Genomic DNA, 16927 nt, shown 5'->3' with positions numbered 1-16927 from the left:
CAGGATCTAACATCACATGTGCAATTGTTTGCCGATGATGCGAAGATAGGCAGGACAATCAGGAATGCTACTGATATTCAGCAATTACAAAATGATTTGAATAGGCTGGAAATTTGGGCAAATGAAAATGGCTATCAGTTTAATGTCAGTAAGTGTAAAATTATGCACTTTGGCATGATTAGAGTTCCAGTGGCATATTATATTAGTAGGGTTATGCTACAAGAAACTGAAGAGGCATGGGATCTTGGCATATTGGTGGATAGGAATTTAAAGTTCAAAGGTCACATAGCAGAAGTTGCAAATACAACTCAGAGGATAATTGCGAATTTGAAGCAAACCATGATATGTAAGATTATGAGGACAGATTACGAGCATGTGGATTGCAGACTTTGGTTAACAGGAGAAAGAGGGGTGATATGACAGAATTTTCTATAAACTTTTGAATGGGTGTTATAGGATATCATCTGATGAAATTTTTCATTATATGGAAGGTGGGGAGAGAACATGGCGGCATCAATGGAAGTTAAGTTTGTTCACAGTCAAGAAAGGGGTAAGAGCTAGGTTTGTCTCCCAGAGAGCAATGAGTAAGTGGAATAATTTGCCTTTAGGGGGTAGTGAATGCATCTAGTGTGAATGAATTTAAGGGAAGGTATGATAGCTGGGTTGGATGACTTATAGCCTCTCTCGATGAGTCCTTGACTCCCTGGAGGTCTCAGCTAATAATAATAATTATCATTATAATGTTTCTGTAATGTGTTCTTACAAAAGCCAATATTTGTCTCACATGTCACATTACTCATGTTTCACAACTATAGAGTTGTGAAATTGTGAATATGCATGTTTTAGCAGTCTCAAGCTTTATGGGAAGGATCATTGATTTACTTTTCCATATCTTGGCCACTGCCTGTAGGTTTACTTTTGCTTTTGTTATCCAAGATCTTATCTCTTTTTTACAGCCTAAATTGTATGTCATATTGCTTCCCAGGTATATGAAGTTCCTAACCTCTTCCAGCTCTTGTCCATTGACTTTTATTTGTTTTTCATCCTCTTTTCTCTGAATATTCACTGTTTTAGTTTTTTTGATGTTCATTGTCAACTCATATTTCTTTCCTTCTTCACTTAACTTCAGCACTTTTCTTTCTAGTACCTCTTTGTCTTTTTCAGTAATGATTATGTCCTCTGCAAATCATAAATTATTTATTTTTGTACCTTGAATTGAAATTCCCCTTATATTTTCCTTTATAACATTCATTGTTCTTTCCAAAAGCATGATAAAAATGCTTGGAATATTGGGCCTCCTTGTGACAGTGGTTAAATTCAGCCGGGGCCTGGCCCTAGAACTTTTTTATGCATTAGATCCTGACCTGGAACGTTATTATATTTTTTTACTTTTCTCCCTTTACGGTAATTATGTCTACATTATTGTGTTATTATTCAACAATTGTTTACAGTTTTGAATGTGTATATAAAGTCAATATCAACAGTTGTCTGATTAAGAATGTGTAATGAAAGGGACGGGGAGGTTTGGAGCTTCCTGCAATACATTATCTTGCAGCGATTGACAAGCAAACATTACTGCAGCATAGTGTAGCAGAATTTTGACAGACTCATAGCGATATTTTGTCTTTTCTGGTTGGCAACACTGTCAGCAACAGTCAGTAACCACATTTTTTATTTTTATTTATTTAATTTTTTAATTATCCCATGGTATTATTACACCAGATCATAGAGATCAAATTCATGTATTTTATATAGCACCTTTTCTGGATTGTTATAAAGTTCACATTTAGAAATATTCAACCAGTTAGTAAATGCATTGGTGATGCTTTCTCGATGTTACAAATTTGCAGATGGGGAAGATTTTTATGCCATTGCTAAACTTGATTAACTGGTAATTAGTTTACGGAATTAACAACGCATATAAAGTATATTAATTAAAGGTAACTTTAATGAATAACTTCTATATTTCGGCAATGTCACATTGCCATCTTCAGGAACATAAAGATATGGTATGTGCACTCAGGAACTAACACAAAGCAAATGAGGAAGAAAGCAAGAAACTAATATTGTTCCTAAAGTCCTAATGGTACCCTCTTGCGGGCTAATTTGGTAGTCTTGGCAGTTGGGCTGAAGTTCTCATAATGAAAGTCTCCCAAATTTGGGGCAGTTTCATGCACCCAAATTTGTTGAGGTTAGGAACGTTTTTTAGAGCTGCTGAAGATTCTTTGAATAATCTTTCGTATTTAAACTTGCTGCGATGGATTATTTTTGTTTTCTTCCAACGAATTTTATGGTGGGTATCTAAGGCATGGTCTGCCAGCCCAGAGCGGCTGTACTGGTGAAACCGGATGTAGTCTTGGTGTTCTGAAATCCTGATATTTGTTGTTCTGCCTGTTTGGCCAAAATAGGACAATTTGCAGCTGCAAGGGACCTAGTATACACCAGGTAGGTCTAGGGGAAGTGGTTGGTCTTTGGTAGAGCGGATAAGGGATGCCAACTTTTTATATGGTCTGTAACAGGAAGTAAGGTCATATTTTTTGAGGATATTGGTTATTTTTTCAGAGGTGCCCTGGATGTAGGGGATGGTGATAGACTTGGTGTAATCGTTATTGTGGAGGGGGGTTGTGGTTTATAGGTTTTAGTATTTTTTGGATTTTTTTGGGGTTATAGCCATTGGCTAAGAAAGTGTTGAGGATGTGGTTTAGTTCAATAGTCAGGGCCTTGTCATCTGAGCAGATTAATTTTGCCCTGTTATATAGTGTTTTTATCACCCCATATTGTTGTGAGGGGGGTTTTCTGTAAACAGAGAAAACCAAAGATCCATCAAGCTGGCGGGTGATTAAAGTGTCTAGGAAGGGGAGGGTGTTGTTTTCCTCTTTTTCTAAGGTGAACTGGACTCTGGGATGTTGGTCGTTTAAGTGTGTTAGGAAGGAGTGGAGTGTGTCTGAGCCATGTGGCCAAATAGCAAACACATCATCCACATAACGAAGCCAAATAGTGGGTTTTTGTGGGCCGAGTTTAAGGCTTTCTCTTCAAATGTCTCCATAAAGAAATTGGCCAAGGGTGGGGAAAGTGGTGAACCCATGGCTGTCCCCTCTATCTGTTTGTAGAACTTTCCTTGCCAAACGAAATAACGTGAGTTCATTGTGAACTGAAATAGGGCTGAGATATCGGGAGGAAACTTGGCTTGGATGAGCTCAAGGGTTTCTTTGAGTGGGAGATTAGTGAATTCACTAATTTCACTAAATTCACTAAGTTCCCACTCAAAGAAACCCTTGAGCTCATCCAAGCCAAGTTTCCTCCCGATATTTCAGCCCTATTTCAGTTCACAATGAACTCAGGCTATTTCGTTTGGCAAGGAAAGTTCTACAAACAGATAGAGGGGACAGCCATGGGTTCACCACTTTCCCCACCCTTGGCCAATTTCTTTATGGAGACATTTGAAGAGAAAGCCTTAAACTCCGCCCCACAAAAACCCACTATTTGGCTTCGTTATGTGGATGATGTGTTTGCTATTTGGCCACATGGCTCAGACACACTCCACTCCTTCCTAACACACTTAAACAACCAACATCCCAGAGTCCAGTTCACCTTAGAAAAAGAGGAAAACAAACACCCTCCCCTTCCTAGACACTTTAATCACCCGCCAGCTTGATGGATCTTTGGTTTTCTCTGTTTACAGAAAACCCACCCACACTGGCAGATACATTCACCAGCAATCCCACCCACCCCCTCACAACAATATGGGGTGATAAAAACACTATATAACAGGGCAAAATTAATCTGCTCAGATGACAAGGCCCTGACTATTGAACTAAACCACATCCTCAACACTTTCTTAGCCAATGACTATAACCCCCAAAAAATACTAAAACCTGTAAACCACAACCCCCCTCCCCCCCTCCACAATAAAGATTACACCAAGTCTATCACCATCCCCTACATCCAGGGCACCTCTGAAAAAATAACCAATATCCTCAAAAAATATGACCTTACTTCCTGTTACAGACCATATAAAAAGTTGCATCCTTTATCCACTCTACCAAAGGCCAACCACTTCCCCTAGACCTACCTGGTGTATACTAGGTCCCTTGCAGCTGCAAATTATCCTACTTTGGCCAAACAGGCAGAACAACAAATATCAGGATTTCAGAACACGAAGACTACATCCGGTTTCACCAGTACAGCCGCTCTGGGCTGGCAGACCATGCCTTAGATACCCATCATAAAATTCGTTGGAAGAAAACAAAAATAATCCATCGCAGCAAGTTTAAATACGAAAGATTATTCAAAGAATCTTCAGCAGCTCTAAAAAACGTTCCTAACCTCAACAAATTTGGGTACATGAAACTGCACCAAATTTGGGAGACTTTCATTATGAGAACTTCAGCCCAACTGCCAAGACTACCAAATTAGCCCGCAAGAGGGCACCATTAGGATTTTAGGAACAATATTAGTTTCTTGCTTTCTTCCTCATTTGCTTTGTGTTAGTTCCTGAGTGCACATACCATATCTTTATGTTCCTGAAGATGGCAATGTGACATTGCCGAAATATAGAAGATATTCATTAAAGTTACTTTTAATTAATATACTTTATATGCGTTGTTAATTCCGTAAACTAATTACCAGTTATGTCTAACCAACGTATAAGTCTTACTATTAAACTTGATTAGTCTTGTGTGGCCAGTCTTGAGGCAGGAGATCATGATAGTGGCAAAGCAATTAAACTTGGAATTGATGGTAGCTCCTGGTTTTTCTGCTGAATACCAGTGGTGACTCATGTGTAACCAACAACAGAACAGCAGATTAGCAGCTGTTTATCAGAGATTGTGACTGTGAGAAGCACAAAGAAAATTGTGTAATATTTTTGTGTTTATGTATTTCAACTATGGATAAGTACATTGGTACCTTCTTTAAATGGAAAAATAGCTCAGATGACAGTGATAATACAAAACAAGTTTGTAATGAAGTTTCTGAAGAGAAAGAAGTCTTTTTGAAACAAATCTACAGAAACACAGGATTCCTATCAGTTGCAATGTGATAATATTAATACGTTGTATTTGTATTTAATGTTTCTGGTGGTGTGGAAAAGAAGGCCTGATGGCTTTAACTCCACCAGAATAAATAAATAAAATTTTTAAAAATGTTGCAATAATCTAACAAAAGCCTCACATTTATGATCTTTACTTTAAGGACCCTAGCATTTATTCATTTGGAATTTAACCACTGCTTGTTTCAGATGGAACACCAAAAATATACCTTAAAATACTTAAAGCTATCCAATAAGAGGGTAGTCCAGTTAAATAATGATCGTTCACTCAAATTTATTCCAATTATTCTCTCTCTTTCTATATGTTCTATTTCTGTATCATAGATATTTTCATGGGATTACACTGAACTTATCGCTCCACTTCATTATTATCAAATTCCTGACATGTATACTCAAGGGGTGTACAGGATATGATAGTACTACATGAAATATTTACATCACTACTAACTTCCTATCTACAATTTTCCTCCAAATTAATCTGTTACCTGTCAAGACTCCAATATTATCAGATCTTATATTTCTGTCATCTAAGGCACTTTTACTATATCAATCCATCTATATCTTGGTCTTCCTCTGGGTCTTTTTCTGGCCAACCTGACAGAGAACTTTTGCTAATCTTTCCTCTCCCTGAGAGTGAGCTTTCCTTTAAAAATACAAGCAGCTGCTAATCAGCATCCATTTACTGTCTAAATTCAAATCTACTGAAATTACTACTGAAACAACTTTTCTTCCACATTTAATCTCTGTTCATCACTGGAACAGCTTTCCTCATGCTGTTTTCTACAAAGTCCGTGATCTCCAGCTGTTCAAGAAATGCTTCAACAGATTACTAAATTTTCCTTAATAATCTCTTCTCTGATGTCCTAAGGTGTGTGAGGGTTGACAAAAAACATAGGTTCAAAAAAGAATTGGCAGAAATTATTCTAACACAACATAATAAGAACTAGGGATGATAATATGGTTAAATGCGTGTATTATTATTTTATGTGAACCCAATACAAAGTTATAAAGACAGTACACATTGGATGGGCAATTATAATCTGATTTTCCTTACCATAGTGACCCAAACACATTGTTCTTTCTCAAGCAACTTCATACACAAGGTGCGTGTGATCTCACAATGAGTAAGAAAAATTATCTACAACATAATGGCTATCATGTGATTCAAACCCCAGCCTGCTGGCTAGATAATATAATAGCCACTTGGCCAATCAGGACAGTACAATGAACTATCAGATACAATAAGTGAAATTCCTAATAATGAACCATATATTATGCAAGTTCAGCCTACAAAAACTGAAGGTTGAATAGAACACATCAGGTTTTGATTTCCAAAAATAACTAGAAAAATTATTCTAGTTCCTTAATCTTCATACTTTAGTTTAGAGTAAACATTATCAATAAATTCCTGATATTTACTTTAAGCAGTGCAGAGGATTCTATGACAGTACTACATGATTAAATTTGCATATTACTAGCTTCCCATCAACAATCTTCTTCCAAATTAAACCATTATTTGTTGCACCTCCAATATTGATAAATTAACATTTTGGTCTTCTAAGGCAGTCCTTCCCAAACTTCTGAATGCCAGAGCCCCCCCTTTGAAAAAATTAAAATATTTCACGCCCCCTTCAAAAAAAATCGTAATATAGACATATATTATAATAGTTATTGTATTTATATTCAATACAAAACATACACAGTGAATATTGCAAAAATCAAATGCAAATATTACATTTTTAGCATCTTGCATACACATTTGACACGGCAGATTATCTTATATAGGTAGATATCTGCAGTACAAGCACATGAAACGTAAAACGATTTTAGTAATAAAGAAAGAATTAAAAACATAAAAAAAAGTTTAATAATTTAATGTGATGGATGTGCTTCAATACTGCTACATAAAAAGTCAATATCAGGTGAAATATTTGAAACTGCAATTCTTAGATTTTTGCTTTGAAATGAAACATATGAATAAGCACACATTTACTAACATTCATTAAGCGCCAAAATACGCAGGAAGCAATTGCGAACTCTCACCAATGTGTGATTTTTTTCTATTAAAATATAAAAAAATAAATAAAAATTAAATACCCGAAAAAAAAATCTACTTAGTCTTAAAACATTTTAAATTTGTTTTCATTATTTCACGGCTCCCCTCAACAAAACCTACGGCCCCCAAGGGGGCCTTCCCCCTACAGTTTGGGAAGCGCTGTTCTAAGGCACTACTGAGCCTCCATATCTCAGGTGGTTTTGATGATGCCCTTTGATTGGAAAAACCTGAATTCAAACCCTATCTAGGACATGAAAATCCTTTATCAGAGCCTTTCATCTGAGGGTGAGTTAGTCTCATATGGAGATGGCAACATTTTCTTCTTCTTCTCCTGGAAACTTGTATTTTTCATCCTGCAAACACAAGCAAAATGGCCAGAACACATGGAGTATGTAGTACACAGGAGACTATAGGAATAAGAATTAACCACTCTATCTGTTATATTTGGTTTCGAAAGCTTGAATGATATGGTACATAAGCATAAAACAGGAAGGAAGGCACTTTAACAGATTCAATCCAACCAGATCTTTGTCATCCCCCAGAGTCTTTTTCCTGACATCAAACAGCTGTTTTTGTTAATATTTTTTCTTCCTTCCTCCCCCTCTATTTAAGTAGGTATACCACCTTACATTAACTCTGTTCGCACATTCTTGAATGCTGACAATAGCATGTTCCTTTTTAGTACATAATATTCATTTTAAATCCAATTCTGCTGTTGATGCCATCTGTTTATTCTCCAAATTTTTCTTGCACCTATCATATCTGTGATCTTTAGTCTTTTATGAAATGTTTTATTTCTAACTCTCATATCCATAAGTTAACACAGCATTACTTGCTTCTTTGAAACCTAATTAATGTCATCATAGTTAATCCAATTTTCATAGTGTGCTGTCAATTATATGCGTTCTTCTGGCCAGTTTGCCCCTTTTGTGAGATGAAAAACCATGTGATCTCTATATAGGACCAGTTTAAATCACCTTCAATTGACTTTGCATCCTAGATGGGATTAGAATCCAAGTTTATGCAACCTTATGGAAACCCACAGAACTTAATCAGTTTACTAAAAACTGTGCATAAATAACTGCAATATATTACTACTACTTCTTTGGGTTCTCCATTGAGAATGCAAGTTGATGTTCTTCATGTTTCTTCCCTATTTTCAGAGTTTTAATTGCTGAATTTCATACCAAATTTTGTAGGAAATTCAATTTGAAATGCTAACTTAAAACTTAAGCACAGAAAGCTACCATTTATCTTCCCATGACCATATGGGAAGGCCATTTGCCATTCTGATATTGAAGTACAATTACACAGTGTGTACTAGAAGTTGGTTGACAGGCAAGGGTTGGTTAATTGAAAGCCTGCTGTTTATGAAAGCTGGATAATTGGTAGACAGTAGATTACCGTATAAGCTACATATTGCTCTGTATAATATCTCAATTTTACCATTATAACTGAATGAGGTTGAACAGCTTTTCTCTTGACACAGTATCGTAAGCCATTTTCCAATTCTAATTAAGTATAGCAATAATTTCTTGTTATATCCCTATGCCTGAATCTAGCTTGTTTTTTGGTAAGTTAATCTTTCACAATTTTCTTAGTCTTTTCAAATATGCCCGAATAAATTTTATTTGGAATACTGTGTAATGAAATTCTTCCATAATTTGCACATTTCGTTTTATTTCTATTTTGGTACAAAGGTACTATGATAGCTCTACCTAAATCATCAAGAATTTGATTTTCTGGCATGGACTTCTGAATAATGTAATGTAGCCAAGGAAAATTTTTACACCTCCATATTTTGAGGATTTTTAATCATCTATTTTAGCGACCTTTCTATATTTAAGGTTGCTGTTGGCTTTGCTACCTCAAGTATTGATATGCACTCCTCCTGAATATATGAGTGGTCTGAAAAGTTCTCGGCCTCGACCCATAGATGGCAACACTATTGGCAAGATTTTTTTTCTTTCTAAGTTGGGACATCTGTCATAAGCATCCATGTGAAATTGCAAGTCATTCTATCAAGTAGTTTGTTTTATACAGCTGTTTGAAGCAAAAGTGTCGTCTGTATCCCTTAAAATGGATAAAATTGAGTATCGTGTGGTTATGATCCATGTGAAGGACATCCAAAAAGTGTAACAATACCAGAAATCATTGATCAAGTGCACAATATGATATTGGATGACCGGCAAGTCAAAGTGCATGAAATTGCTGAGACTATAGGCATTTCAAAAGAACGTGTAGATATATTTTGCATGAAGAATTGCAAATGAAAAAGCTTTGTGCAAGATGGGTGCTGTGCTTGCTCACAGCAGATCAAAAATGCACCTGCATGAAAATCTCTGAACAGTGCTTGGAGTTTTTAACAAGAATTAAACTGATTTTGTGCATCATTTTATTACTATGGATGAGACTTGGATTCAACATTACACACCAGAATCCAAACAGCAGTCAAAACAGTGGACAGAAGCCAGTTGTACAGTGCCAAAGAAGACAAAGTCAGTTCAGTGGGAAAGGTCATGGCATCAGTGTTTTGGGATGCTAAAGGCATTTTATTTATTAATTATCTTGAAAAGGGTAAAACAATATCCGGGGAATATTATTCCAATCTTTTAACCAAACTAGACAAAAAAAATCATGAGAAAAGACCTGGTTTGCAGAAGAAAAAAACATCTTTCATCAGGACAATAAACCTGCCCACAAAGATGTTTTGGCAGTGGGAAAATTAAGAGATCTGCACTATGAATTATTGGAACATCCACCCTATTCCCCAGATTTGGCTCCCTCTGACTTCTATCTCTTCCCAAAACTAAAACTCTTCCTCGCTGGTTAGCGTTTTTCTTCGAATCAAGGTGATTGCACTTATAGAGGGGGTATTTTGCAGATATTACCAAGAACCACTACAGGGATGAGATAATGGTGCTGGAGCATTGCTGGAATAAATATATTAGTCTTAAGGGAGATTATGTTGAAAAATAAAAATAATTTTGAAATTATTATTATTATTATTAAACAAGACCTCATGGAGTCAAAGACTCATCTAGGAGGTTCTTTTATCTCACACACATTTCATCATACCGGGTCTTAAACACATTCAAACTCCTTGCAGACACCACACTCTCAGGCAAGGCATTCCAATCATTCACAACTCTGCACGAAAAAAACCTGCCTCTCACTCCCCTACTCACACCCTCTTTATACAGTTTCCAGGGATGACCTCTGGTTCTCCCCTGATCTCCCACTATTCTCTGTAGAACTTCTCCACCATTGATCCTATAACAACCCCTTACCAACTTGTAGGTCTCTATCATATCTCCCCTCTTCCTTCTCTCCACTAGACTCTGCAAATTACATCTTTTCAATCTTTCCTCATACTCGACATTCCAGAGGTCAGAAACTACCTTAGTCAGTCGCCTTTGGAACCTTTCCAACATCTCTTCATCCTTCTGAAAACCAGGTGACCAAATCTGGGCACAATAGTCCATGTGTGGCCTAATCAAAGCCTTATACAATGGAACAAGAATCTCCCTACTTCTACATGTCAGTGTCCTCCTCATCATTCCCAGAAGTCTTTGTGTTGTCTTCACAATTTTGGCGATGTGTCCCCTAAATTTTAGATCCTTATCCACTATCACTCCCAGATCTCTTATTTCCTCTACTTCCAACAATATATTCTCACCAAGCATAAATTCTGCATCCCATCTTTGTTTTCCAAATTTTAAAACCTTACATTTTGCAACATTGAACTCACATCCCCATTTGCTTGCCCAATCACTCAATTTATTCAAGTCTTCTTGCAAGGCCACAACATCTTCACTACTCTTTATGGTTCGTCCCAACTTTGCATCATCTGCAAACAACTGAATATCTCCATCCAAATCTTCGCCAATATCATTAATATACAAGTTAAATAGTAATGGCCCTAAAACAGATCCCTGAGGCACTCCACTAGTGACTTTCCTTTTCCTGGATATTGCACCCCCATACGCAACTTGTTGATACCTATCAGATAGTCAGTCTCCAATCCAATGCACTAATCTAATATCCAACCCCATCTGCTCTAGTTTGACTGTCAACTTATCATGAGGTACTCTATCAAAAGCTTTTGCAAAATCCAAGTATATTACTGTGTATCCTTCTCCTCTGTCCAAGGAAGCAGTCACTTTATTGTAATAAGTAAGTAGATTACTAAAACATGATCTCCCTTTAGCAAATCCATGCTGTCCATCAAAGATTATACCATTGTTGTCAACCCAACTCTGGATCCTAGTTCTCACAAGCTTCTCCAACAACTTAACCACAACACCTGACACACAGATAGGCCTATAGTTTGATGCTTGAGTTCGATCACCTCCTTTATGAAGTGGCACAATCTTGCCCTCCTTCCACTCTTTAGGGACTTGACCAAGTGCAAGACTCGTATTAAAAAAATATGTCAAGGCAGGTGTCAACTCTCTGGCACATTCCTTCAGAATACGCGGTGATATATTATCAAGTCCCACAGCCTTATTTACATCTAGTTTACTCAACTCCCCAAACACCTCTTGCTTACTTACAGTCAGTCTCTCCTCCCCATCATCAACTGCTCTTAATCTCTCCATGAAGTCACATTCACAAGATTGAAAGATCTTTATGAACTGCTCATTAAGTATCTCCACCACACATTCTGCAACAGCTGTCTTTATACCATTTCCTCCAATCAATGTCATCCTTCCATAATCATTCTTTCTTTTGCTGGCTACATATCGAAAGAACTCCCTAGGATTCTTTTTAGCTTCATTAGCTAACTGCTGTTAATACCTCTCTTTAGCTACTCTCACCAACCAAGTCACTCTCCTTGCCTGGTCTTTGTAGACCTCATGAAATTGGTTACTTCCACTTCTCTTATGCTGCCTCCACAATGCCCTTTTTCTCTGTATTGCATGCTTAATCTCTTTATTCATCCATCTCACACCTAACTTATATAACCTTCTCACCCGTGGTATACATTTAGACATTGCATCCACTAAATATTTTTTGAAAATCCCCCAAGCTGCATCGATCTCTTTTCCAGCTAACTCCTCATTCCATGCTACACCTGCAAGCTGTCTCCTGAGCCTTTTTTTTCACAGGGGTCCTTGCACTGCTGGCAACCACCCAAGTAATCACCTCATGGTCACTTTCACCAATTGGTGGATGATTTGATACCTCATTGATAATTACATCCTCCGATGAGATGACCAAATCCAAGACCCTTAATCCTCTTGTGCCCTCTGTTACATACTGTCTGAGGTAGTTATCCCTCAAAAACTCAAGAAACTCATTTTCTTTACTTCCAGTTGCTATCTCTTCATTCCAGTCTATATTGCCATAATTAAAATCACCCATAATGATCACCCTTTTCTTATTTGCTTGGCTTATTTGACTATACATTTCACTATCACCACCATCCACATTACCAGGTCTATAACAACATCCCACCAAGTATTTGATTCTATTCACCTCTATCTCACACCATACTGCCTCAAAACCACTCAAAAATCACATTATGAAGTTGTTTCTTCATTGTTAGGCTGAGAACTTTTCAGACCACCCTTGTATACTACCGCTGTTCTTCTGCTGCTTATCCCATTTAATAATCTTTCAAAGCAATTACTCCAGACATCCAGATTGCTCATCTCTGATGGCTTTGATAGTGCTCTTTCTACCATTTCTAAGTTTTTTCAAATAGCCTCCAGAATATTTTGCATCTTCATGACTTATATTCCTATTGAAGTCATTCATGAATTTATCTTAAACAAAGGTCAAGTCTCTGTTTTCAAATTCTTTCTCTTTCATAATATTTATATATTTAAATCTGCAGTTCACCTCCGATTCTTTAAAATCTTTCACAAATATTTTTCTTTTCAATGTGACATTCATTTTTATCCTACTGAATGCTAAATGGTGATCACTTAAGATATTTTGCATATATAATCTCTTCCATTCAGAGATGTCATTAAAGGCATTGTAAACAAGATCCTGAAAAAAGATGTTTGTAGAAACAACAAAACTATTGTAACTAATAAAAATAACAATTGACTTATAAACATAGAATGATAACATGCAAACAGTCTTATTATTTTCATACTTTGGAATGTTAGTTATGAGGAGAGAAAGACAGAAGGACTGTAAATCACACAAAGCCTGCAAGAAAAGAGTAATACGACAGATATTCAAGTTGGTTAGGACATTTTTACTATATAAACACGAGAGAGACATGAAGAGAATAAGTGAGATAAGAATTATCTTTTTTTTATTAAATCAAGAATGAAAAGTATCTCTCGAAATTGTATATGGGGTGGGAGACAAATAGAACATATTTCCACACTGCGAATGTGGAAAATATGAATGAGTAAGTTACAGTATGGTGGATATATTATTTGTTTGGGTGTGACCTTCTATAAAGTGTTTACTGGCTCTAAGGAGGTTGGTTAAATATAATAATTATAACAACAACAACCATAACATGTATTCTAATGTTTGGAAATAATGTTACCTTTATGAAGTGAACTGCATAATGTGGGTGCTGTGTGTTGTGGCCCATGTCCTCCAAAATTGATATTTGTATTTGGTAACAAAGACCTAATACCTTCTTGCCATTCCTGCAAATATATATATATACATATATATAAATAAATAATAAGAGGTTCTTGTTGAATGCCAATCAGTTCTTGGCTGCTAACGAAATGTAAAATAAATTAAAAAGGGATTCTGATGTGCATTTTAAATATTATAGAGAAAAATTGTTAATATACAGTCAACTCACACTATATCAAACACTGTTATAAAGAACTTATTCACAATAAAAAGCTACCAAAAAAAAGTCCCAGTCAGAGTTCCATAGGCCGAATGTTATTCTAAAGGAAATGCAGTAAAACAAACTATCCTCTATAATAAACTATTATTGTGGCTCCTACAAGTTCTATATAGTGAGAGTCAACTGTTTTTTTTTTTTTTTTTAATAAAAAGCAATTTCTTTATGAGAACAATTAATTACATCAAAGCAAATATGTATGGCAAAAGATAATACACACCACAAATGTGCAAAGAGATTACAAATGCTTCAGGATCATATTTATAAATTACTAAGAATTTTAATTTCAACATAACAAAATAAATGATCAGCATAAACAATCTATATATCAAGTCAAATTTTGAGGTGGGAGATGGATTTCACCACCCAACGTAAAACCACCTCCCCATGTATTGGAGGCCTGAAGTGGCATGACAAAGTTCCAGTTGGTCTCTAGAGCAGAGTTTCTAGACCTGGTAATAAATAAATAAATAATAATAATTTAAAAAAAATGTACAAAAAATATAACATCAACAAAAAATTGGAAAAAAAAATCTTTAAATACTAAGCTCATCCATGGTAAAAACATATTACAGGTTCACAAAAGTATTCGAAATGTGGAGATGAAATTGTAGCTTTGATAGCGTTCATTTACCCAAAAATTGTTCATGTCGAATGAGGATAATATTCTGAAAGGAATACAAATGGAGGGATATGTAATCTTTGTAAAGACAGACAAAGCAATAAGGGAGGAGTCATGTCCATCTAGGGTGACATGCAAGGATCAAATAGTGACAGTGGTTTTGAAACAGTATGGTGTGAAGTGGAGGTAGAGAACATGAAATGTTTAGTAAGGTGTTGCTATAGACCTGGTAATGTGGTAGGCAGTGGGAAGAAAATGTTTAGGCAAATTGGTCTGGCTTACAGGAAAAGGGTAATCATTATGGGCAATTTCAATTATGATAATATACATTGAAAAGAAGAGACAGCATCGGAACCAAGAGAATGAATTTCTTGAGATTTTAAGGGACAACTACCTTAAAGCAGTAGGCAACAGAGGTCACACATGAATTGAGGGTCTCGGATTTGATTATCTAATCAGAAGATTTTATTGTAAATGAAGTGGCTAATCTTCCTCTAGTTGGTGAAAGTGACTATGAATTAATCATTGGGTGATGGCCAGCCATATAATGGCTTCTGTGAGAAAGGGTTATATGTGAGGAATGAAGAATTCGATGGGAAGGAAATTAATGCTGCTTGGTCCCTAGTCAACTCAGGAGATTAACCCTTAATTGCACCCTTTTTTATTACATAATTAGTCGCATGAGGTCAGAAGGTTAGAAACCACTCCTTACTCTACAACTGATTGCGGCAATGGCTGGCACAACTAATTCGGTGCTGGGGAAGCAACATACTCAGCTACTTGAATTCCTAACAAAAATCCATCATAGGTTTTGTCAGAAATTGAATTTGGATGATGGCTGGGGTCAAACAGACCCCATGTGACCAACTAAAAGTTAAATAAGATAAGCATAAAATGGATGACTGAAGAGTGAAGCATGCAATCTGGAAGAAAAAGGCATTGTAGAGGCAGCACAAGATGAGTGGAGATAATCAGTTATGTGAGGAGTACAAAGAGCAAGCAAGGAAGGTGACTCACTTAGTAAGGGTAGCAAAAGTGCAGTATGAGCAGCAGGTTAGCAAATGATGCTAAAAGAAATCCTAGGGATTTTTTTTCGATATGTTGCCATTAGAAAGAAGAATGATTATGGGAGGATGATATCAGTTAGATACTGAGAGAATGATAAATCCTCAGTGGTGTAGCTAGAGCTTTTGCCGCCCCTCTCAATACACACCAAAAATACTACAAAAAGTCAAAATGACGTATAGGGAAATAAATTAAAACACTATGTTTATTTTTGAAGTAAAACTTTAATTCCAACATTCTAAAATGTTAGTTTTCTTTTCTGTTAGCAAAATCGATAACATTGTCGAAGTCTATTTCATCACTCAGTCGCTGTTCTATAGACACTATGGCAAGATTTCTTAAACTCAAAATGCCACTGAGGGCGAACCGCCCCCTCTGCCCTATCTACGCCACTGTAAACACTGAGTAGGATATAATAGAGGTGTTAAATGAGCAGTTCATTAACGTCTAGAAATCTTGACATAATAATTGGCGATATTGTTGCATTTTAGTATAATATTGTTTATTTTTGATAGCTGAGTGTAACTGTTTGATTGTTGGGCTTTATGAATTTGTTACTGACTTTTTTGTTTTACTGAATTTTTGAATCTTGCTTTGAATGGAAAACAATGGTGGTATGTTAACAAGATCAGCACAACATGCATGAAGATTAAATACTATTAACAACATACTTTTCAAAAATGGTTCAATGTTGTGACTGTAAAATGTATGCATGGTGAATTCTGTGAAAGACATATTTGTAGAGAGAATGAATAGGAGATGAGAGAAGGTATGGATTTGTAGAGAGTGTGATATTTTGTTTGACTATGAGTTATCAGCAAATGCAAAACTGAAGGAATGAAAGTTAGTATAAATGTAGGTGAAAAAGACTGTGGATACTGGAAAGAAAGCCAGTGAGATAGAGGAAGTGAAAGAACATAAGAATAAAGAAACGAAAGTATGTGATATAGAAGCAAAAGGAAGTAGGAAAGAGGAAACAAAAGAAAGGTATAGCTGAACAAGAGAAAGAGCGAGACTATATGAGCAACAGGGAATGAAACTGCTGGAATGCAGGATGTTGAAGAAAGAGTTGTTCAAAATGAAAATTGAAATGAGGATTATGCAAAGTGATAGACATTCATTTGAAGCAAATGAAAGAGTGCAAAAGGATAAAATGAAAGAGAAAAAAGAAAATTAGGTGATAAATGACTCGAAAACAGCAGTATGTGTGTGGAGATTTCATTATTGGAGGTTTGGTTAACGAGAGAGTCCATAAAGTCTGTTTTCTAGGAGGGAGAACAAGTAAGATTCATGCTTTGG

General features: G+C 36.2%; 1 protein-coding gene across 4 annotated transcripts in view; it reads right to left on the bottom strand.

Annotated features, from left to right (window-relative positions):
* Window positions 1-16927, bottom strand: part of LOC150101220 (uncharacterized) — a 530669-nt gene that overhangs the window by 68851 nt on the left and 444891 nt on the right. For all 4 annotated transcript variants that reach the window (XR_016549128.1, XM_090401188.1, XM_090401189.1 and 1 more), the window contains exon 16: window positions 13624-13729. Coding sequence is in view for 3 of the 4 variants with exons in the window: in XM_090401188.1 (XP_090257314.1) it covers window positions 13624-13729 (106 nt within the window). In the remaining variant the exon portion in view is untranslated. The remainder of the gene's footprint in view (window positions 1-13623; window positions 13730-16927) is intronic.

This window comes from Typopeltis vanoorti, chromosome 12 (assembly GCF_054136105.1).
Source record: "Typopeltis vanoorti isolate ZY-2024b chromosome 12, IOZ_Tvanoo_1.0, whole genome shotgun sequence".
Lineage (NCBI taxonomy): Eukaryota > Metazoa > Arthropoda > Arachnida > Uropygi > Thelyphonidae > Typopeltis > Typopeltis vanoorti.
The sequence above is the reverse complement of the archived record's forward strand: the minus strand, read 5'-3'. Positions and strand labels throughout refer to the sequence as shown.